The 24,297-nt window shown below is 44.9% G+C and overlaps 1 protein-coding gene across 1 annotated transcript in view; it reads right to left on the reverse strand.

Moving 5' to 3' along the window:
• TENM4 (teneurin transmembrane protein 4) overlaps positions 1–24,297 on the reverse strand; it is a 355,279-nt gene that overhangs the window by 23,721 nt on the left and 307,261 nt on the right. Inside the window, exons 16-23 of the mRNA XM_083362529.1 lie at positions 23,461–23,722; positions 21,126–21,393; positions 17,859–18,002; positions 15,408–15,657; positions 12,677–12,697; positions 9,800–10,032; positions 6,689–6,843; positions 777–1,654 (exon numbers count right to left, since the gene is read on the reverse strand). Of these exons, the coding sequence (XP_083218655.1) occupies positions 777–1,654; positions 6,689–6,843; positions 9,800–10,032; positions 12,677–12,697; positions 15,408–15,657; positions 17,859–18,002; positions 21,126–21,393; positions 23,461–23,722 (2,211 nt within the window). The remainder of the gene's footprint in view (positions 1–776; positions 1,655–6,688; positions 6,844–9,799; positions 10,033–12,676; positions 12,698–15,407; positions 15,658–17,858; positions 18,003–21,125; positions 21,394–23,460; positions 23,723–24,297) is intronic.

Below are 24,297 nucleotides of genomic sequence, written 5' to 3' on the forward strand. Positions count from 1 at the left end.
CTGATCGACAAGCTCAGCGTCTTAACCCACTGAGCCACCGCGTCCCTTACGCCACAACATTAAGTGCCCTTAAAAAAGAAAACACACGGCTATCATGGCATGTTATCATTTCTCCGACGGTCAAGTAGATTAGAAGCTTCAGATTCAGACAACCTAGCCCAGCCTGAGTTTTTTTTAAAAAATTCATGAGGTGAAGGACAACGATGGAGGAGGTCTCCTCTCAGTTCTCTCCATGGACTTTTTGCTGCCAGCTGTGAGAAACAAGGGACCACACCATAATAGATGGGGAAGATAGACAATCCTATCCTTTCCGCTCATGCATTCATGATGAAAAGGAGGAAGAGGAGGAAGAGGAGAAGAAGAAGAAGAAGAAGAAGAAGAAGAAGAAGAAGAAGAAGAAGAAGAAGAAGAAGAAGAAGGAGAAGGAGAAGGAGAAGGAGAAGGAGAAGGAGAAGGAGAAGGAGAAGGAGAAGGAGAAGAAGGAGAAGGAGAAGGAGAAGGAGAAGGAGAAGGAGAAGGAGAAGGAGAAGGAGGAGAAGGAGGAGGAGGAGGAGGAGGAAGAGGAGAAGATTAATAATCATAATGGAGTGGCTGCTCTACCACTGAAGGTTTTCAAGAAGAGACTGAACAGCCATTTGTCCAGAATGATACTGTATAGGGTCTCCTGCTTGAGCAGGGGGCTGGACTAGAAGACCTCCAAGGTCCCTTCCAACCTTATTATTCAACATTCTATGTGACCTTCCAAGTCTGAAAATATCATCTCAACCAATACTCACTCGTAAAATGTGGTCCACCCGTTTTCATTGCTCTTGGTAGCGAGGAGGCCCGAACTGCCATGGTAGGTCATCATGGCTATCTCCTGGCCCTGTGCGGTCACACTCTTGAGGGCGCTGTTGGTGCCCATTGTGAGCCAGTAGACTTGGCCATCTGGCACCACCAGCCAGAGTGGCATCCCAGTGGAATCTCTCCGGATATTGACCAAATTTCCATTGTTGTCGGTGATGAGGGTGATGTCCCCATCGCCTGTGTAGGTGAAATTGTACAGGTAATCTCCGGTCGGGAGGCTCTGCGTGAAAACATGCTTGCCGCTGGGGTCAAACAGGTAGAGCTCCTGATCGATGGGCGAGGATAATTCGTACAGGTTCTGGGTGTTTAGAAAAGGCTTGTTTTTCCGGATGAAGCGGATTCGGATGTTCCCCAGATCCGCCACGTACAACTCCCCGTCTGCGCACACCGCGAGGGAGGAAGGGGCATTCAGCTTGGCATCCTTGGCATAGCCATCGTCCCCGGAGAAGCAGTCACAGTTGGCGTCGTTCTTACAATCGCAGCCGCTGGGAGCGCCGGCAACCAGCGAAATTTCGCCATTGGTAGTGACTTGCCGGATCCGATTGATCTTCTTCTCGTCGGTCTCGGCAATGTACAGGACGCCGCTGTGTGAGACTGCCACGGCCGTGGCGGACTCCAAAGTAGCATGAATGGCTACCTTGCTCAGAAGGAAGTGGTCGATACCGGGGACTTGACAGTGCATCGGCCGGCCCGCCACGATGCGCACCTGGTGATTTTCGGAGATCTGCAGCACAACGTTATTGTCCAGAACGTAGAGGGAATTGTCCATTGGGTTGACAGCCAGGTCTGTCGGCCACTCCAAACGGACCTTGCAAAATGAAAGGAAGAGAAACAGCTGGTGAGAACATGTAATAATTTTCCATTGCTGGTAGTCACCGTTCAGTGCAGGACACAGATTAGAATGGAATGGAATAGAACAGAACAGAACAGAATAGAACAGAATAGAATAGAATTACAGAATAGAATAGAATAGAATTACAGAATAGAATAGAACAGAGTTGCAGAATAGAAAAGAATTACAGAATAGAATAGAATTACAAAATAGAGTTGCAGAATAGCATAGAATTACAGAACAGAATAGAATAGAAATACAGAATAGAAAATAATTACAGAATAGAATAGAACAGAGTTGCAGAATAGAATAGAATTATAGAATAGAATAGAATTACAGAATAGAATAGAATTGCAAAATAGAGTTGCAGAATAGCATAGAATTACAGAATAGAATAGAAATACAGAATAGAAAAGAATTACAGAATAGAATTGCAGAACAAAGTAGAATAGAATTACAGAATAAAATAGAATACTGTAGAATAGAATAACAGAATAGAATAGAATAGAAATACAGAAGAGAATTACAGAATAGAATAGAACAGAGTTGCAGAATAAAATAGAATTACAGAATAGAATAGAAATACAGAATAGAATAGAATTACAGAACAGAATTGCAGAATAGAGTAGAATTGCAGAACAGAATAGAATAGAACAGTACAGAACAGAATAGAATAGAATAGAATCTGGAAGGACCTTGGAGGTCTTCTAGTCCAGCCCCCTGCTCAAGCAGAAAACCCTATACCATTTCAGACAAATGGTCTCCTTTTAAAAACTTCCAGTGTTGGAGCACCCACAATCTCTGGAGAATTCTGGGAGTTGAAGTCCACAAGTCTTAAAGTGGCCAGGTTTGAGGACCCCTGCAGTAAAGGTTTTAAAGAGATATACCATAAATTGCTCCTTTCGTGGAATCCTTAACGGATCCCAGTGAGTCAGGAATAGTGATGGAAGATAATTATTTGTTGCTCAGGGTGGGACTATGGGGGTCCCTCGTGCTCTCTGAGGTTGGGGGTTTTCTTGCAGGCGTTTCATTACCAAATAGTGCCCTGATAATGCTACCCGGTTTGGTAATGAAACCCTGTGAAGTGGGTTAGGTTGAAAGAGAATGTCTGACTCAAAATCACCCAGCTGGCTTTCATGGCTAAAATGGAACTAGAATTCACTAGCTCCTGCTGAGTGGCCTAGGGTCACCCACTTGGCTATCACGCCTAAGGCAGGACTAGAACTCACCATTTCCTGGTGATTGGCGCAGAATCACCCAGTTGGCTATCATGCCTAAAGGTGGGACTAGAATTAACCGCCTCCTGAAGATTGGCCCAGAGTCACCCAGTTGACTATCATACCAAAGGCAGGACTAGAAGTCACAGTCTCCTGGTGACTGGTCCAGAGTCACCCAGTTGGCTATCATGCCTAAGGTGAGACTAGAACTCACCATCTCCTGGTGATTGGCCCAGAGTCACCTAGCTGACTTTCATGCCTAAGGTGGACTTGAATTCATGACCTTCAACTTTCTATCCCTTTTAAGCCTTACACCAAACTGGCTTTCATTTATTTAAGATTATAATGTTTAAGAAACTCAAATAAAATAATAAAAACAAAATGTAGCTTGACCGTATTCTGTAAGCCTTTCCCCCCACTTTCTTTTAACGATCCCGTAATCCCTTGCATCGGGGTGGAGTCCGGGTGACTGAATGGAGCTGAGCATTTACCGGCTGGATGCCCTTCCTGACACCTATGTGGAGCTCACAGCAAATATTTTCTTTTTGCACCCAACGAGAGAAATATCTGCCGCTATCTACGATCGAAATGGCAGCCTTCTGATTGGGAGGCAAACCGTATTCTGCGACTCCCAAGCAGAAACAATAATAATTAAAAAAAATCCTGCATCCGAGCTTGCGTCAACCTTTTCTAGGCGGAATGGGAACCCGAGTGCGCCGGTGCGGAATTAACAACCCTTTGCTTCAAAGTCTGCAAAGCAAATTGACCTTTTGCAGCCCTGTCATTTTTATCACACTCGTAAATGGCAGGCAGTGGGGTAGCCAAGCAATCTTTTCAAATTAGAGGAAGAAAGAGCGAGAAGAATAAGGGCCAGGTGGACAAGCGAGAATTATACGGGCGGTTTAAAAAAGGACGATTCCCTGTTGGGTTCTATTGTGCCTAAAGAACAGCCTTTGAGAGTAGCGGCCAATAACCGGTTTTAGCAGAACAAAGAATATTTCCTCGATCTATTGAAACAATAATGTCAGGCATATTGGGATTCAGAAGGTACAGCTTCAGAACGGTATCCCAACGGACGTAATGCCTGTCCCCAATTCCTAAACTTTAGGCAGCCTGAGTTATGTCCACCTTAGCCTGGAAATACAGTTTCAAAATAATAAATACGTAGGTTTTTAAAAAGCAGCCTTCAACAGTGGGAGTTAAGAAGCTCAGCGTGACAGCCGTCGCTCACTCCCCCATTTTGCAATCGAATGCAATTCAAAATCCGCCATTTTCCTGCTGTTGATAATTCGGCCAAACCGTTTGCGAGCTATTGAATTGAACTTGTACCCCCCAAATCCGCGGTGTCTTTGACGCAAAGCAAAAGTCTATTCATTGTGAGCCACGAATTGTACCAGTAAATAACAACCGCCACCAGCACCACCCTCCCCCGGGAAAAAAATATTGAATTGGAACGTGTGGTAATATTATACTTATAATAAATACACTTTTGGATTTATAGTCCCAAAGTTGCTTTTCTAAGAGACCACTAAGGCTTACTTTTTTTCCCTTTTTTTTCTTTTTCTTTCTTTTCCTTTCGACACTATTATCCTGTAACTCTTACTATTTACACAGGGGCCAGATTCTAATTTGTAAACCAAGTGTTTACAAATTATTCTGACCTACTGGCTAAGTCAGGGGTCGGCAACCTCGGCTCTTTTATGACTCGTGGACTTCAACTCCCAGAATTCCTGAGCCAGCATAGCTGGCTATGCTGGCTCAGGAATTCTGGGAGTTGAAGTCCACGAGTCATAAAAGAGCCGAGGTTGCCGACCCCTGGGCTAAGTTATTACGGAATATTATCAGCCATTTTAGCTTCTAAAAAGTGGAACTAAACTGAAGTAAAGTACGCCCTGAGTCTTCGGAGAAGGGCGGGATATAAATGGGATTTTTTTTTTTAAAAAAAATGGTTATTTATATGACCACCCATTTTCTACACAGTAATTCTGGGTGGGTCATGTGATCAGCAGGTAAAATTACTGGAAATAAAATAGGACAAAACATCCAACGTTTGCCCTGTAGATTCGTTAAGTTTACTATTTCAGCTACAGGCTAGCTCTCGACTTACAACCTCAACGTTTCCGTTGCTAAGCTAAGCAGTTGTTAAGTGAGTTTTCCCCCCACTTTATGACCTTTTTTTGGCCACAGAACCGCTGTAGTCGTTAAATGAACCATGCGGCCGTTAAGTGAATCTGGCATTCTCCCACTGACTTTGCTCATCAAAAGGGCAAGGACTGGTCGTAAGTCACTTCTTTCAGTGCTGTTGTTGCGTCAAACGGTCACTAAATGAATGGTTGTTACTCAAGGACTAAGTGGAAAGCTGTTCTGTCGAAAGTATTATGTATTCAAAAGATAATGTTGGCTTAGATGTAACCGGGAAAAGTCCGTGGAACAAGAACAGGTTAGATTTAGGTAATAATAATAATAAAGTTGGAAGGGATCTTGGAGGTCATCTAGTCCAACCCCCTGCTCAGACTCGAAACCTTATACCATTTTAGGCAAATGGCTGTCCAGTCTCTTCTTAAAAACTGCCAGTGTTGGAGCATTCACCACTTCTGGAGGCAGGTTGTTCCACTGGTTAATTGTTCTAACTGTCAGGAAGTTTCTCCTCAGTTCTACATTGCTTCTCTTCTTGTTCTGCCTTCAGGTGCTTTGGAGAATAGCTTGACTCCCTCTTCTTTGGGGCAGCCCCTGAGATACTGGAACACTGCTATCATGCTATCATGTCACCCCTGGTCCTTCTCTTCATTAAACTAGATATCCCCAATTCCAGCAACTGTTCTTTGTATGTTTTAGCCTCCAGTCACCTGATCATCTTTGTTGCTCTTCTCTGCGCTCTTTCTAGAGTCTCAACATTTTTTTTACATCGTGGTGACCAAAACTGGATGCCGCATTCCAAGTGTGGCCTTACCAAGGCATTGTAAAGTGGTATTAACACTTCACGTGATGTTGAGTCTATCCCTCTGTTAATGCAGCCTAGCACTGTGTTGGCTTTTTTGGCAGCTGCAGCACAGGGCTGGCTCCTGTTTAAGTGATTGTCCACTAGGATTCCGCGATCCTTCTCACAGTTACTACTGTTGAGCAAGGTATCCCCTATACTATACCTGTACATTTGGTTTTTCTTGCCTAAATGTAGAACCTGACTTTTTTCACCATTGTACAACAGTTTCTTTAGTGACCATTCAAAGTTACAACAGCTCTGAAAAAAGTGATTTACGACTGTTTCCCACACTTCCAACTGTTGCAAAATCTCCATGGCTGCATGATTAAAATTCGGATGCTTGGCAACTGACTCGTATTTATGAAGGCTGCAGTGTCTCAGGGTCATGCGGTCCACCTTTTGTGACCTTCTGACCAGCAAAGTCAATGGGGGCAGCCAGATTCGCTTAACGACCGTGTGGCTAATTTAACAACTGCAGGGATTCACTGAACAACGGTGGCAGGAAATCTCATCAAACGGGGCAAAATTCACTTAAGAAGTGTCTCACTTAGCAACCAAAATTTTGGGCTCAATTGTGGTCGTAAGTTGAGGACCACCTGTAATGCCAAGAATCAAGATGGGGAAAAAAAATCATAGTATTGAAAGATTTATGCGCAGAAAGTTGATAACGCAGCTTAAAAGGAAAGCAACCCAACAGAAGAAAATAGAATTTACTGGTTAAGAGGCATTTCCGACCGTGAGAAGGAACACGAAAGGGAAAAAGACGATACAGATGCAGAAAAAAAAATCTATGCATGAGACACATGTACCTACCTGAGAGATATCCATGACAGAATCACAGCTCAGAGGCCTAGTGGATGTCAGGTCATTAGAACCCAGGAGGGTTGAGATGATTCCGTTTTGGTCAACACGTCGGATCATTGTACCATCCACAAAATAAATGAATCCAAACTTGTCCACTGTGATGCCTGTGAAGAGGAAACAAACTCAATAAGACTTCTCTCCTTGATTAGTTTGCATGTGTTGCTTCTTGTTCTGCCTTTAGGTACTTTGGAGAGCAGGTTGACACCCCCCCTCTTCTTTGGGGTAGCCCCTCAATTACTGGAAGACGGCTATCACGTCAACCCTAGTCCTTCTTGTCACTAGACATACCCAATTCCTGCAACCGTTCCTTCTATGTTTTAGCCTCCAGTCCCCTGATCATCCTTGTTGCTCTTCTCTGCACTCTTTCTAGAGTCTCAACGTCTTTTTTACATTGTGAGGACCAAAACTGGATGCCGCATTCCAAGTGTGGCCTTACCAAGGCATTGTAAAGTGGCATTAACATTTCACGTGATGTTGAGTCTATCCCTCTGTTAATGCGGCCTAGCACTGTGTTGGCTTTTGTGGCAGCTGCAGCACACTTGCGGGCTCCTATTTAAGGGATTGTCCACTAGGCCTCCGAGATCCCTCTCACAGTTACTACTATTGAGCCAGGTACCACCTATACCAGGGGTAGGCAACCTCGGCTCTTTTATGACTCGTGGACTTCAACTCCCAGAATTCCTCAGCCAGCATGCCTGGCTGAGGAATTCTGGGAGTTGAAGTCCACAAGTCATGAAGTGTCTTTCTCCCATGTTGGCTGAGGAATTAGGGGAGTTGAAGTCCACAAGTCATGAAGGGGCCATAGTTCCCCCATGCTGGCTGAGGAATTCTGGGAGTTGAAGTCCACAAGTCATGAAGTGTCCACAGTTCTCCCATGTTGGCTGAGGAATTAGGGGAGTTGAAGTCCGCAAGTCATGAAGGGGCCATAGTTCCCCCATGCTGGCTGAGGAATTCTGGGAGTTGAAGTCCATGAGTCATAAAAGAGCCGAGGTTGCCTAACCCTGACCTACCTGTGCATTTGGTTTTTCTTGCTTAAAGGTAGAACCTTACTTTTTTCACCAATGAATTTTATTTGGTTGGATTGGGCCCAGTGTTCAAGCCTTTTATGGCATTAACTCTCTCCAACTGTAGATCTAATTCATTGGTTTTTTGTGTGTGTTTTTTTTATTGCTGGAAGGAGAGGTAAAGTAAAGCGAGAAATAATTGGCCAAGGATAAGACTTTAATTGACCAGGGGTGTGGAAATTCATTAGGGACTTTTTTGTTTTGTTTTTGTAGGCCATAGGAAGACATGGGTCGGCAATGGAAGTGTGTGACACGTTTCCTCATATATAATCTCAGTGTCCACCTGTGCTGGCTACTGGAATCGTGGTTTCTGGTTGCTGGGATGATGTGACAATTTACATTTCGTTGCCTAGGGGTTCTCAACATCTCTGTATCAGGTGTCAGAGGTGAATAAAAACGTGTATGAGGGACATTTTAGAAAGCAATTAAAACATAGCCCAACGGTCTTAAATTCAATTCACAGACTCACTGTTCCTCAGTGAATATGAATAATGGATTTAGGCCTCACAAAGGCAGATTGGTTCCCCTTTGTGCAGTGCACTTTTACAGTGATATACCTATTTTAAAGCAGGAGGTCTTCAAGCTTGGCCCTTTTATGACTTGTGGACTTCAACTCCCAGAATTCCTCAGCCAGGCATGCTGGGAGTTGAAGTCCACAAGTCATATAAGGGCCATAGTTTCCCCCATGCTGGCTGAGGAATTCTGGGAGTTGAAGTCCACAAGTCATGAAGGGGGCCATTGTTCCCCCATGCTGGCTGAGGAATTCTGGGAGTTGAAGTCCACAAGTCATAAAAGGGCCAAGTTTGAAGACCCCTGTTTTAAAGTGACTTAAATACTTAAATGTAATTAACCTTGAGAAATTTTTTAGCCAGTAGGACTGTTTTGAACACTGTAGGGAAAACAAATTTAAATAAGAATTGTAAACAGAATTCATGACGAGGCAACCAAGGTGACTAGACAGAAAAGAAGCATGATATTGATAAATAATAAGAACTGTATTAGCCTAGTAGGAGATAGTAGACACTAAGGGAAAAAGAGAAAAATCTGATGTTGCAACTTGAGATTTATACTAAAGACTTATCTAGGCTATTGAAGTATTGATTAACCCAGTCATCACGTTGCTTTTTAAATACCTAATTGTAAAATGAGAAAATTAATAAAATATAATAAAAAAAGAAAAGAAAAGAAGCATGATATTGAAGTGATCGTTACTGGTAGAAATTTCAGGGGGAAAAAATTACATTTAAATTGTTACCTATTGAATTAATAAGGATTGTATTAAATCAAGGTCAGCAAAGAGAATATTAATGGAAGAAGAGGAAATCAACAGGCGACACACTGTTTACCAAATATATATATATATATATATATATATATATATATATATATATATATATATATATATATATATGTTTTCTGAGGTTTTTGCGGGTGCCTGTATGTGGATCCTTGGTTTTTCGGGTTTTTCCCCGCGTAGAACTAAAGGTGTAGGCGCAACGTTTCGACGGAATCCCATCCGTCATCATCAGGCTTTAGCCTCCCAGAAGAAGGAAGCTAGAGCCTGATGATGACGGATGGGATTCCGTCGAAACGTTGCGCCTACACCTTTAGTTCTAAGCGGGGATATATATACACATACACACACACACACACACACACACACACACATATACACACATATACACACATGTCTCCGTGGTCATGTGGCCGGCATGACTAGACGCCAAAGGCGCACGGAACGCTGTTACCTTCCCACCGGAGTGGTCCCTATTTTTGCATTTTTATGTGCTTTCGAACTGCTAGGTTGGCAGAAGCTGGGATGAGTAACAGGCTCTCACTCTGCTACGCGGCACTCGGGATTCGACCCGCCAAACTGCCGACCTTCTGATCGACAAGCTCAGCGTCCTAACCCACTGAGCCACCGCGTTCCCTATATATATAAGAATGTTAAGGACCACCTGTATTCCACCCCACCTCTTAAAATTGTCTCTCTTACCCCTGGGGCTTGTTAAGGTAGCCTCGTTTGCCTTTCCTCCGTCTCCGCAGTGGGTCTCATCAAAGGGAAGACATTGGTCTCCTGTCCCGGCTACCACTTCCGAGTTCTTCACAATGTCCTTGATCACCGTCGTTGACTTGATCTTGAAAACGCGACGGCTGCTGGTGTCAGACAGGTAGATGGATCCAGAGGTGGGATCGGCGGTCAGATAATATTTGTGCGCCGGGCTGTGACTGCAAAAGTGAGGGCAGAAGGACACGTTCATCTCTTGCATACCCCAGAAGGGAAAATGTGTGTGAATCGCAGCAGCAACGTTGAAGCCCAAAAGCCAATGCCATAAGCAAAAAATATGGTAGGATGTGAGAATCGAAAGACTGGAAGAACTGAAATAGACGTGGCTTCTGCTTATTTGGGCTTGCCACGCTAAGTTGGTGAAACGGAAGTTTGGTCTGAAGGGTGCTGGGTGCTTTTCTGAGCTTGGTGGTTTTCTTACGGACGTTTCATCACCCAACTAGGGAACATCATCAGTCCTAGAAGGGTGGGGGGGTTGGGGAATGGAGGAGGAGAAGGCCCATGATGATGACTGTGGGGTCCTTGGTGCTCTCGGAGACATTTCATGACCCAACTAGATGACATCATCAGTGCTAGAAGGGAATGGAGGAGGAGGAGGAGGAGGAGGAGGAAGACTGTGGGGTCCTTGGTGCTGTCTGAGACATTTCACGACCCAACTAGATAACATCATCAGTGCTGGAAAGGATCTACTTCCTCCTAGCAATGAAGATGAATAATAATAATAATAATAATAATAATAATAATAATAATAATAATAATAATAATAATAATAATAATAATAATGATGTTGGAAGGGACCTTGGAGGTCATCTAGTCCAACCCCCTGCTCAGGCAGGAAACCCTATACCATTTCAGACAAATGGCTGTCCAGTCTCTTTTTAAAAACTTCCAGTGTTGGAGCATTCACCACTTCTGGAGGCAGGTGGTTCCACTGGTTAATTGTTCTAACTGTCAGGAAGTTTCTCCTTAGTTCTAGGTTGCTTCTCTCCTTGACTAGTTTCCATCCGTTGCTTCTTGTCCTGCTTTCAGGTGCTTTGGAGAACAGCTTGACTCCCTCTTCTTTGTGGCAGCCCCTGAGATATTGGAACACTGCTATCATGTCCCCCCTCGTCCTTCTCTTCATTAAACTACACATACCCAATTCCAGCAGCCGTTCCTTATATGTTTTAGTCTCCAGACCTCTAATCATCTTTGTTGCTCCTCTGTACTCTTTCTAGAGTCCCAACATCTTTTTTACATCGTGGTGACCAAAACTGGATGCAGTATTCCAGGTGTGGCCTTACCAAGGCCTTGTAAAGTGGTATTAGTACTTCACTTGATCTTGATTCTATCCCTCTGTTAATGCAGCCTAGCATTGTGTTGGCTTTTTTGGCAGCTGCAGCACACAGCTGGCTCATATCTAAGTGATTGTCCACTAGGACTCCGAGATCCCTCTCACAGTTGCTACTATTGAGCAAGGTACCCCCTATACTATACCTGTGCATTTGGTTTTTCTTGCCTAAATGTAGAACCTTACTTTGTTCACCCTTGAATTTCATTTTGTTAGACAGCGCCCAGTGTTCGAGTCTGTCCAGATCCTCCTGTATCTTAAGCCTATCTTCTGGAGTGTTGGCTATTCCTGCCAGCTTGGTGTCGTCTGCAAATTGGATGAGTTCCCCATCTATCCCCTCGTCCAAATCGTTGATGAAGATGTTGAAGAGCACTGGGCCCAGAACAGAGCCCTGTGACCTACTTTAGGTCATGAAACGTCCGCAAGAAAACCACCAAGCTCAGAGAGCATCAAGGACCCCTCATTTCAACCCTGAGCTACAAATATTCTCCTTTCTTGTGGTCTGGAGTGTTCCTCGCTCAGATGGCATAGCTCTTTTTTAAACAAACATCTGCCAAAGGTAATATGTCCAGATATAAATGATATGCACAGCATGAAACGGAAGGAAGGAAGGAAGGAAGGAAGGAAGGAAGGAAGGAAGGAAGGAAGGAAGGAAGGAAGGGAGAAAAACCACCCTGATTTCTGAGGCATAGTAACTTAGCTAACTTTACTTGCAAACTCGGTGGGTGAACATTTCTTTCTGTTTTGTTTTTAAGGCAGTGGTGATGGGACTGAAACACGGTGGGAAGTTAGGAAAAAGGGACAGTAGGTTGGAAATGGGCCTTTATGTTTATATTTTTAATAGATTAGATTATGTAAAACGGGCAGGAAGACGCACAAAGTAATTTTCCCCTCTACGGACAGATAACTTTCCGCACTGGAAAACCAGCTGCTGTTTTCCTTCAACAGAACTGGTTCCTTAAACAAAAAACAAAAAAAAAAACCAACTAGAAACATTTTGATCTTTTGCAACAAACAAATAAAAGTAAAAAGTATAAAAGGATCCTGAATTAAAAACACCAAGAGCGCAAGGATGGTAGTGCAAGAGATCAAAACTCACCAGAGGAGAAAACGTGGCACAGTGAGCTAAGGCCCGCCCCTTTTGCACACGTGTGCAAAAAAGGGGAAGGGCCTGGCTTGTGAACTCCCCTTGCAGATTTTGAATTCAGGACCTCCCATTTTTTTTTAAAATTTCCTTTGCATTTTACCCGTTTGCTGCTTGATGTGCGACACAGCATGGGAGAATCTGATGTTAAAAATAAAATGCATTTTACCCGTGACTCGGTATTCCTTGAACAGTGGCAGCCCAGCAAGCTTAAGTCACCTTATAAAGTGCGACAACAAGAAAAGGAAAAAAAAAATAATAATAATAAAAAATGAAGAGCATGCAACAGGACAGAGAAAAGGCACCCGCAATTGGCCACCGGATGTCTTACCTATGTCTGAAATCTTTATTTCTGACAGGAGAGCAGGAACACAGAGGGCAGAAGAGAAGGAAGGAAGGAGAAGAGATTGAAAAGGTTACAAGCTGAACTCCGAGCCTTGCGGCTTAGGCTGAAAAGTTGGCGGCGACAACCACACTCTACAAGGCAGCGATAAATAAAGGGTTAGCAAACCGGAGGTCGATCCTTCTGAAAGAGCAGGCAGAACAACCGAATGGCCGAGTTGGAAGGGACCTCGGAGGTCTTCTAGTCCAACCCCTCGCTCAGGCAGGAAAACCTATCCCATTCCAGACCAATGCTTTTGTGCAATCTCTCTTCTTAAAAACTCCCCAGTGTTGGAGCACCCACAATTTCTGGAGGCAAGCAGTTCCGCTGGTTAACTGTTCTAAGGAAAGGTCAGGCATCTCGTTGGAGACCTGCCTCGTAACGCTGATACCTTCCATGAGGTTGGGTGTGTGTGTGTGGGGGGGAAATATCATTTTGTCTGATGCTGGCTGGATGAAATATAACGTAGCTCGATTGTTGTTATCAGTGCTTTTTTTTTTGTAAAAGAAAAAGGTGCCGGAACTCACACATGTCATACAACCCGCCTTGCCTACCCTACAAGGTTCCATCCAAAAAAGGTGCCGGAACTCCGTTCTGAGCGTTCTATGAGAAAAAAAGCCCTGGTTGTTACAGAAATCCATTGTTGCGTTATGTTGTGTTATGTTTAGAGAGCATGGCCAGTTGCCAAGCGTCTGAATTTTGATCACCTGGCCCTTGGGGATGCTGCAATGGTCGCCAGTGAGAAAAACGTTCGTTAAGTCAATTTTTTCAGTACTGCTGTTACCTCAAACAGCAGCTAAACGAATGGCTATTAAGTTGAAGACTACCTGTACTTACAATGCTTTTCTAGCTCACCTGAGTTACCGTATTTTTCGGACCATAAGACGCACCGGACCATAAGACACACCCACTTTTTACAGCAGGAAAACAAGAAAAAAAATTCTTTCTCCTTCTCTCTCTCTCCCTCTCTCTTTCTCTCCCTCCCTCTCCCATTGTCCCTTCCTTCCTTCCTTCCCTCCCTCTTTGTCCTTCCCTCTCTGCATTAGAGCAGTACCCGCAGAGGCGGCCCTGCAGCCCGGCTTTCTCTTGCAGAAAGCAAGCTGAAACGGAGCGAGGGAGATTGCCAGAAATGCAAATCGGCTGATCTCGCGCTCCTGCAATCTCCTTCGCTCGGTTTCAGCTTCCCTTGCTACAAGAGAAAGCAGGCTGAAACGAGGCAGATTGCAGCAGCGCGAGATCAGCCGATTCGCATTCCAGGCAATCTCCTCACTCCGTTTCAGCCTGCTTTCTCTTGTAGCAAGGGAAGCTGAAACCAAGCGAGGGAGAGTGCAGGAGCGTGAGATCGGCGTTTCTCAGCACGTGCCGATTCGTGCTCCACTTGCAGAGGTTGGGGCTGGCCATACGGATCACCTTCGGACCATAAGACGCACCCTCGTTTTCCCCCCCACTTTTGGGGAAAAAAGTGCGTCTTATGGTCCAAAAAATACGCTACATCTGGTTGCTAAATTTACATTAGAGTCCAAGAGATAGCAAGAGGCTATCCTGTATGTTTCTTGCAAAATTGCAATCTTTTTTTTTTAAAGTTACCCCACTGGTCAGTGTACGTCTTCATGTTTCATGGACAGGCTAAGACTTTTTAGATACATAATATGCCTGCAATTTGTTTGATTTGTCTCATTCATTGGAACTGTGACAGCTGTATCCTTGTGGGCAAAAATGGTTGTTTTTTTCACTTTTATTGCACAAAAGTCCCCAGGTTGCCTCGGGGGGGGGGGGGGAGAGAGAGAGAGAGAGAAGTGGGGAAAAAGAGAAAGACTGCTAATCCAATGTTTAGGCTGAGCTCGGTGGCCCTGAACGAGCTTCACCAAACTTGCCTTGTTGCAATCTTTGTAAACCCCTACTTTAACTCTGTGGATTTGGGAATTCCGGGCATTGTAAGGTAAAGGTAAAGGTTCCCCCGCACATGCGTGCTAGTCATTTCCGACTCTAGGGGCCGGTGCTCATCTCCGTTTCAAAGCCGAAGAGCCAGCGCTTGTCCGAGGATGTCTCCGTGGTCACGTGGCTGGCATGACTAGATGCCAGAGGCGCACGGAACGCTGTTACCTTCCTACCGTAGTGGTCCCTATTTTCCTACTTGCATTTTTACGTGCTTTCGAACTGCTAGGTTGGCAGAAGCTGGGACGAGTAAGAGGCACTCACTCTGTTACATCCACCAATGTAAAATATAGTTAAGTGTTAAAAAGATTGTCACTTGTATAAGCTTGTAAGCCACCCTGAGTCTTTGGAGAAGGGCGGGATATAAATGGAATTAAAATAAAAAAATAAATAAATAATAAAAATATTTAGAATTTGGGGGGAGAAATAAGTTGAAATAAACATGGTGACAGGATTCATGATAAGGCAACTAAAACAATACACAGGATTATTGAAACTATATATTTAACTGTTGTTAAGCAAATAAAATTGTCTTAATCTAAGGTTTTGCAAAGAAAGATACTTTGGGGAAAGGGGAAATCAAATGAAATTAACATATGGAATATAGATTATAGAAATTAATTGTTTAGGACTGTTTTATAAATGTTATCCAGACCACACTCTGTTTTATAATGATTTATGTTATGTTAAAAAATTCTAATAAAATATTTACAAAACAACACCAACAACAAGACACTCATTATACCTTAACTCCAAAATATTGGTGACGTTTCCCGAAGGGAAGATTCTCCGGATGTAGTTGAAGTCTCCGACGTACAGGCTGCCGTCAGAGCCGCAAGTGAGGGCAACGGGTGCCAGGAGCTTGTTGCCATCCGCCAGACCATTGCAACTCGGGCAAGAGATGCTTCTCCGGCGTCCATTCCCCATGATGCTCCCTATGACCGGGGGCTGCTGGGAGATGAACTGGTTTTCCCCGTTTCCTTTGTGCAGGATACCTGGAGGGCAAACGCAAAGGTGATAGGCAGACTTTGCATCGAGAGACAGCTCCGTTGGGACTTGACACAACGATCAAAACTGGCCATTGGCATGCGCAGATACCCCGTTCCCCTCCAAATAAGACTTAACCGGAAAATAAGCTCTAGCATGACTTAGCCCCACCCCAAAAAATAAGTCCCAGTTAAGATCGTCAGCCAGACGGACACATTTAGTACCGTATTTCCCCCCCAAAATAAGACCTAACTTAAAAATAATCCCCGATGTGTCTTTTGGAGCAAAAATTAATATAAGACTTGGTCTTCTTTTCGGAGAAATATGGGTAGCCCTCAATTTACTGCAGTTTGTTCAGTGACTGTTCAAAGTTACAACGGCATTAAAAAAACGACCTATGACCATTTTTCACACTTGTTGCAGGATCCCTGTGGTTATGTGATCATAATTCACACGCTTGGCAACTGAGTCACACTGATGACAGTTGCAGTGTCAGTAGCCACCAGCACCTTTTTGCGACCTTCTGACAAGCAAAAGCAATGGGGAAACCAGATTCACTTAACAACTTTGTGGCTCACGTAACAACGGCAGTGGTTTGACTTAACAGCTATGGCCAGATAGGTCATCAAATGAGACAAAACTCACTTAACAACTCTCTCGCTTAGCAATGAAACTGTGGTCATACAGTAAGCTGAGGACTACCTGTGTATATTCCTGGTCATTCTTGTAATGGGACATCTCCTTTGTTTTTCATCTAGAGCTTCCCCAACCCCCGGGCTGCGACCTGTTCAAAACCAGGCTGGGGGGGGATGGTCAAGTGTGCGTGTATGAAGCTCTACTCGCTTCATAGTGCAAGTCATGAAGGGGCCATAGTTCCCCCATGCTTGTCAGGAATTCTGGGAGTTGAAGTCCATGAGTCATGAAGGGGCCATAGTTCCCCCATGCTTGTCAGGAATTCTGGGAGTTGAAGTCCATGAGTCATGAAGGGGCCATAGTTCCCCCATGCTTGTCAGGAATTCTGGGAGTTGAGGTCCATGAGTCATGAAGGGGCCATAGTTCCCCCATGCTTGTCAGGAATTCTGGGAGTTGAAGTCCATGAGTCATGAAGGGGCCATAGTTCCCCCATGCTTGTCAGGAATTCTGGGAGTTGAAGTCCATGAGTCATGAAGGGGCCATAGTTCCCCCATGCTTGTCAGGAATTCTGGGAGTTGAAGTCCATGAGTCATGAAGGGGCCATAGTTTCCCCATGCTGGCTGAGGAATTCTGGGAGTTGAAGTCCACAAGTCATGAGGGGGCCAAAGTTCCCCCATGATGGCTGAGGAATTCTGGGAGTTGAAGTCCACAAGTCATGAGGGGGCCAAAGTTTCCCCCATGCTGGCTCAGGAATTCTGGGAGTTGAAGTCCACAAGTCATGAGGGGGCCAAGGTTTCCCCCATGCTGGCTCAAGAATTCTTGGAGTTGAAGTCCACAAGTCATGAAGCGGGCCGCTGTTCCCCCCATGCTGGCTGAGGAATTCTGGGAGTTGAAGTCCACGAGTCATGAAGGGGCCATAATTCCCCCATGCATGCTGGCTCAGGAATTCTGGGAGTTGAAGTACACAAGTCATGAAGGGGCCATAGTTCTCCCATGCTGGCTCAGGAATTCTGGGAGTTGAAGTCCACAAGTCATGAGGGGGCCAAAGTTTCCCCCATGCTGGCTCAGGAATTCTGGGAGTTGAAGTCCACAAGTCATGAGGGGGCCAAAGTTTCCCCCATGCTGGCTCAGGAATTCTGGGAGTTGAAGTCCACAAGTCATGAAGGGGGCCACTGTTCCCCCCCATGCTGGCTGAGGAATTCTGGGAGTTGAAGTCCACAAGTCATGAAGGGGCCATAGTTCCCCCATGCTGGCTCAGGAATTCTGGGAGTTGAAGTCCCAGAACGTGAAGCTTAAAGGCAACGTCTGGGTTTTCTTGCATTTTTTTTTAACCAAGCCACACCTCAGATCCTGCAGAACAAGGCCGCCAAGCCTGAAAAGTTGGGGATTGCTATATTGCCGTGGTTAAGTGGACCAACCTTTACAGCTTACAATCAGAAAAGCAGGCTCTCTTACACTCATCACTCAAGGATTAGCCACAGCAATTAACTGCAGCTCTGATCCTAAAAGCCATCCAAGAGAGACGAGTGGTGAAGGAATATGAAGCATGTGTAAACAAACAAACAAACAAACGTACCACTTTGGATGTTAAGTGCGTGGTGTTTATCCAGAGACCACCCTCCTAATTTAGAAGCGTCTATCTCGTAACCTTGAAGCACCGCAGTCCGTTTCTCCCACAGGATCAAATCAGGGCACGATTCGTATTCGTAGCCCACTGAAACTGGGCAGAGCGAGAAAGAACGGGAAAGAAAGAAAAAAAAAGCAAGAGAGAAAAGAAAGCAGCCCACATTAACAGCTTTAAAGCAGTATATCTTTAAAAAGACAGTCCAAAACACAGCCCCGGATTAGCTATGAAGAGAGTCCCAAGGAAAGAAAAAGAAAATAAAGAAATGAACAAAAGAAAATAAAAGCAATTCAGCTAGTTCAGGGGTAGGCAACCTTGGCTCTTTGATGACTTAGGCACTTCAACTCCCAGAATTCCTGAGTCAGCATGGCTGGTTCAGGAATTCTGGGTACTGAAGTCCACAAGTCATAAAAGAGCCAAGGTTGCCTACCCCTGAACTAGATCGAACCCTTTATACCTCCCCATCCCAAGAAAAGTATAGGGCTATCATTTCTGGGCATCCAAAATTCTGACAACCACTAGGTGGTAGCAAAGAGTCAAACTTTTCTGTAGCTCTTTGCTACCACCTAGTGGTTGTCTGAATTAAGCAGCTTAAATATAGTAACTGTAAGAAAATGTCAGGTGGGAAGCAAAAATCTTCCCAGGCAAAGAGTTCCAAAGAGTGTAGAACCCGAAATCATTTCCCCAAGTGTCATCTGAACTTCGGATAGTGGTTGGTCAGGACTTTACAGAAAGCTATCTTGGTTAACTTAAGTTGGCGGGTAGGTAGGAGACAGATAGAAAAAAAAAGTGATAAGAGTTGGAAGGGACCTTGGAGGTCTTCTAGTCCAACTTCCTGTTCAGGCGGGAAACCCTATAGCATTTCAGACAAATGGTGGTCCAGTCTCTTATTAAAAGCCTCCAGTGATGATAAGTGATTGGATTAATTTGACACAACCGAGGTTATTAAATCTTGAGGGCCATGACTTGTTGTTTGGCTGGCATGCATATTTGTTGTATGATAAGAAGGTAGATACTGTGTTTAGGATGCATATTTTAAGGCAGGCATTGCTGAGAGTTTGGAAGAAGTATAGACATAAGTTAAGTTGCAAGATACCATTGTGGGCAATTCCAAAACACGCAATAGAAAATATACATGCTGGTTTCAAACATGATGTGACTACGTACAAGGAAATTTTAAGCTTGGAAAGGAATGTTTGGTGTTTGAAATCATATAGCCTCTTGCGAGAAGAGAAGGTTGTTCAAACTTGGTTTCAATATATTCAGTTACGGGCCAGGTGGAAAGAAGACCAGAAAAATGGATTTGCAATGACTGATGAAAATTTGATAAAGCAAATTAGAAATCAGGGACCAGCACATATCAAACGGATATATCTTGCACTGATAGAGATTGATTCAGAAACAGAGCTTGTTAAGGACTGTATGATAAAATGGGCCCAAAACATTCAGGAAGTTATCACAATGGACACGTGGGAAAAGATTTGGGTGAGGAACGTAAAATTTACTCAAGCTCAAAATCTAAGAGAGAACTTTTACAAAATGTTTTATAGATGGCATTTAGATCCTAAAAAGCTTGCAAGTATGTATCCGAATTACCAGCCTAAATGTTGGAGGTGCGGTGATGAAGATGCAACATATTTTCACATATGGTGGACATGTAAGAAGGTTAAGGTTTTTTGGATAAAAGTCTGGTGGAATATGCAGAAGATTTTTAAACAGAGGATAAAGTTTTGTCCGCAATTTTTTTTGTTGGGAATAATTGTCGACGCTACAGTTGTGGACTCCAAGTTGATGTTGAACTTAGTTACGGCAGCAAGACTTTTGATAGGTCAATATTGGAAGAAAGAGGAACTGCCGACCATAGAAGAGTGGACTTTAAAGGTTTCCGACCTGGCAGAGATGGCGAAGATTTCGGCCTATTTGAAAGATCATTCGCAAGAACGTTATATTATGGAATGGAGAAAATGGATTGAGTTTATCCAGAACAAGTATAGGGTTAAGAAGTTTTATGTAGCATTTGAATAAGTCTTCTTTCGTTTTTTTTCTTTTCTTATTTTAGTTTTTTATATATATTTAATATTGCTAAGGTTTGTTTTATCCTATATAAGCTAGAGAGTGATGGATTTTAGAATTTATAGTTGTTAGTATATGGTTGTTTATGATTGCTTTTATATATATATATACCTTGTATTTAGCTCTGGGAAGTCGGGGGGGGGAGGGGGGGAGGGGGGGAGGTAGGGGGGAGGTAGGGGGGGAGGAGGGAGGGGGAAGGGTGGCTTTTTCAAGGAAAACTGTATTTTAAAACTTTTCAATAAAAAAAAAGCCTCCAGTGATGGAGCACCCACAACTTCTGGAGGCAAGAAGTTCCACTGGTTTATTGTTCTCCCTACCAGGAAATTTATCTTTAGTTCTAGGTTGCTTCTCTCCTTGATTAGTTTCCAACTGTTGCTTCCTGTCTGCTGCTTTGGAGAATAGGTTGACCCCCTCTTCTTTGGGGCAGCCCCTGAGATATTGGAAGATTGCTATCGTGTCCCCCTTAGTCCTTCATTAGATTAAAGGTAAAGGTAAAGGTTCCCCCGCACCTGCGTGCTAGTCGTTTCCGACTCTAGGGGACGGTGCTCATCTCCGTTTCAAAGCCGAAGAGCCAGCACTTGCCCGAGGACGTCTCCGTGGTCATGTGGCCGGCATGACTAGACGCCAAAGGCGCACGGACCGCTGTTCCCTTCCCACCGTAGTGGTCCCTATTTTTCTACTTGCATTTTTACGTGCTTTCGTACTGCTAGGTTGGCAGAAGCTGGGACGAGTAACAGGCGCTCACTCTGTTACGCGGCACTTGGGATTCGACCCGCCAAACTGCCGACCTTCTGATCGACAAGCTCAGCGTCCTAACCCACTGAGCCACTGCGTCCCTTCCTTCATTAGACAGATTAGACATACCCAATTCCAGCAACTGTTCCTTATATGTTTCAGCCTCCAGTCCCCTGATCATCTTTGTTGCTCTTCTCTGCGCTCTTTCTAGAGTCTCAACATCTTTTTTGTACCGTGGTGACCAAAACTGGATGACGTGTTCCAAGTGTGGCCTTACCAAGGCCTTGTCAAGCGGTACTAACACTTCGCGCGATCTTGATTCTGTCCCTCTGTTAATGCAGCCTAGAACTGGTTTTGGCTTTCTTGGCAGCTGCCGAAGATATAAAGGCAGATATTGAAACGATATCTTACCAAAGACCTCTGATAAACCAAACACCTTCTGATTGTAGACATCCGTCTTGTCCCAGATGAAGTAATAGGAGAGATCCGGAGCTGCAGCAAACCACTTTCGGAAGAGGCGTCCTTCAACTGCAACCATGAGGTGGACTTTCATAAGGTTGAAAGGTATGGTGGGATGCGTCAAGCTGATCCTCAGGACCGATTTGTAGCCAGACGTACGGCTGCTCAGGTAGCTTAGCTTGATTTTAGTCCCTGAAATTTTAATCTCTTCTTGTAAGGCCTGGAGGTTAAAAAAAAAAAAGAAAAATCACGGCTGAAGAAGTAACTACCAAATGAACCTTGGATGCCTTCCATGGGCAAACCAATATATGTATATATTTTATTCAAGCAGGCATTTTTGTCCTGGATTATTTGGGGTTTTGGTCTAGTTTGATCTGATGGGAATGACGTGGCTGTTGGCAAATTGTGGGGTGCCTGGTGCTGGTTTCCTTGCAGATGTTTATTTACCCAATCTTCCCTGTCAATCAAGGATCTAACCAAAAGAAAACAACATTCCCACCAATGCTGACAGGACAAGCTACTGTATATAAACAGGGAGAAAACCCCACTCCCTTCTAGCATCGGTGATGTTGCCTAGTTGGGTCATGAAACATCTGCAAGAAAACCACCCAGCTCAGAGACCCCCAAGGACCCCACAGTCCTCCTCCTCCTCCACAAACTCCACTCCCTTCTAGCATTGATGATGTTACCTAGTTGGGCCATGAAACGTCTGCAAAGAAACCACCCAGCTCAGAGAGCGCCAGGGACCCCACAGTCATCCTCTTCCTCCTCCTCCTCCTCCTCCTCCTCCTCCTCCTCCTCCTCCTCCTCCTCCTCCTCCTCCTCCTCCTCCTCCTCCTCCACAAACTCCACTCCCTTCTAGCCCTGATGATGTTACCTAGCTGGGTAATGAAACGTCTGCAAGAAAACCACCAAGATCAGAGGGCACCAAGGACCCCACCGTTCAACCCTGAGCTACAAATATTCTCTTTTATTAGAATCCAGCAAAACAAAGGCCAAAATACCCCATGATCTATCTTCTATTTATGTTCCACAGAAACCACCAAGCTCAGAGAGCACCAAGGACCCCACAGTTCTCCTCCTCCTCCTCCTCCTCCTCCACAAACTCCACTCCTTTCTAGCACTGATGATGTTACCCAGTTGAGTCATGAAATGTCTGCAAGAAAACAACCCAGCTCAGAGAGCACCAAGGACCCCACAGTCCTCCTCCTCCTCCTCCTCCTCTCCACAACCCCCTTCTCTCTTCTATCATGGATGATGTTACCTAGTTGGGTCATGAAAGGTCTGCAAGAAACCCACTGAGCTCAGAGAGCATCAAGGACCCCTCATTTTAACGCTGAGCTACAGATATTCTCTTTTCTCATTGCCAGCAAATTTCTTTTCTGTCATCAGGTATGACAGACATGTCAAACACAAGGCCCGGGGGCCGGATCCGGCCCACGAAGTGGTTTCATGCGGCCCGTGAAGCCATCCTGGAAACAGTGAGGGAACGGCCCCCACTGCCTTGGCCCTGGCCCAGAGACCCTCCTTTTGCCAGAGACCCTCAGATCTGTCCCACTCCTGCCCAGGCCCCCATAGGCACCCTTGATGCCAACGATGGAGAGCTGGCCACGCCCACCCAGTAGGCCATACACACTTTAGCCACGCCCACCCAGTAGGCCACGCCCACTCTGGCCATACCCACTCGGCCCCCTGACGGCAACCACAATGCTGATGCGGCCCTCAATGAAATTGAGTTTGACACCCCTGGGTTATGAGACATTTCAATATGGCTTCTTTTGGCCATGATATTGCTTACTTTGTCGGTAATTTTCATCCCGGGATTGTGTAGATCCCACAGGTAGTCCTCAAATCACAACCACAATTGAGCCCCGTATTTACAGTATGTTGTGAGAAATTTGTAAAGGGAATTTTGCTCCAGCTTACGACCTTTCTTGCCGCCGTTGGTTGAATCACTGCAGTTGTTAAATTAGCAACCCCGGTTGTTAAGTGAATCCGGTTGCTTGTCACATGACACCCCCCGGGACGCTGCAACCGTCATAAATGAGAGCCATCAGTCAAGGCTCTGAATGTAAATGACGTGACCCACGGCAACGGTCGCAAGTGTGAAAAATGGTCCTAAGTCACTTTTTTCAGGGCCGTCGTAACTTGGTCACTAAACAAACCGTTGTAAGTGGAGGACTCGCCTGTCTTTTGAGCGGAGGAGAGAAAAGACAGGTGCTGGTCCCTGAATTTGCCAAGGGTGGCCCACATCTGGAAAGGATCTTTGCAGTCCCGTCGTTCTTACCTGGATTTCCGGCACGATGGGGCCTCGCTCGGAACAGGAGCTGGCGAAGGCGGTCAGCGGAGTGGGGGAAACCATCGGGTTGGGCCGGGCAAAGTTGCTGAGGTCACAACTGGGGATGTCGTTTTCTTCGTGTCGCATGACAATGGTCTCCATGACGAAGAAGTGATTCCAGGGCAGCCAGAGCGTGTGATCCTGCGTGATGAAGGGCGCCCGTTCGAAACGCAGAACGACAGCTATCCCGCCATTTGTGACCAGATCGAAACTGTGGACAGAAATCCAGGATGGATTTGTTTTTTTTTAAAACGAGGGAAAGCAACACAAATGTAGATTCGCTACCAACGCTGGTGGAAGGGGAGCGTGTGGCAACATTTCCCATTTTAAAAAAAGAAGAAGAAAATGGAGCCACTTCTATTTTGGCCAATCGACTGGGTGGATTTGAATTCGAGCACTAATGCACCATAAAAAAAACCCAACAACAACTATGTGTTAAGTCGTGGGCTCTTGGGAGCAGGAATGATGACACGAGGCTGAGTACAAGATAACACATCCTTAATTCTTGCTAGAACTGTACTGGAACTTGGACCGCAACCGGCCACAATATATAGTCTAGCCCCTAGGCAGCAGACAATAGGTTTGAACCCACTCTTGCCACCAGGGGCTAACCAATTGCAGAACCGGAGACAGCTTGTCCGGGTTGCTGGAGAGCCGTTAGCCTCTCCAGCAACGCACGTGGTGTAACACCACAAGCCCAATACATAACACTATGAAAAATATTTTCTGTTTTCTTGTACTCAGCAGTAAAAAGGAACGATGTTTTGTAAAGAAAATATCTTCCCA

This window comes from Vipera ursinii, assembly GCF_947247035.1.
Source record: "Vipera ursinii genome assembly, chromosome: 4".
Classification (NCBI taxonomy): Eukaryota; Metazoa; Chordata; class Lepidosauria; order Squamata; family Viperidae; genus Vipera; species Vipera ursinii.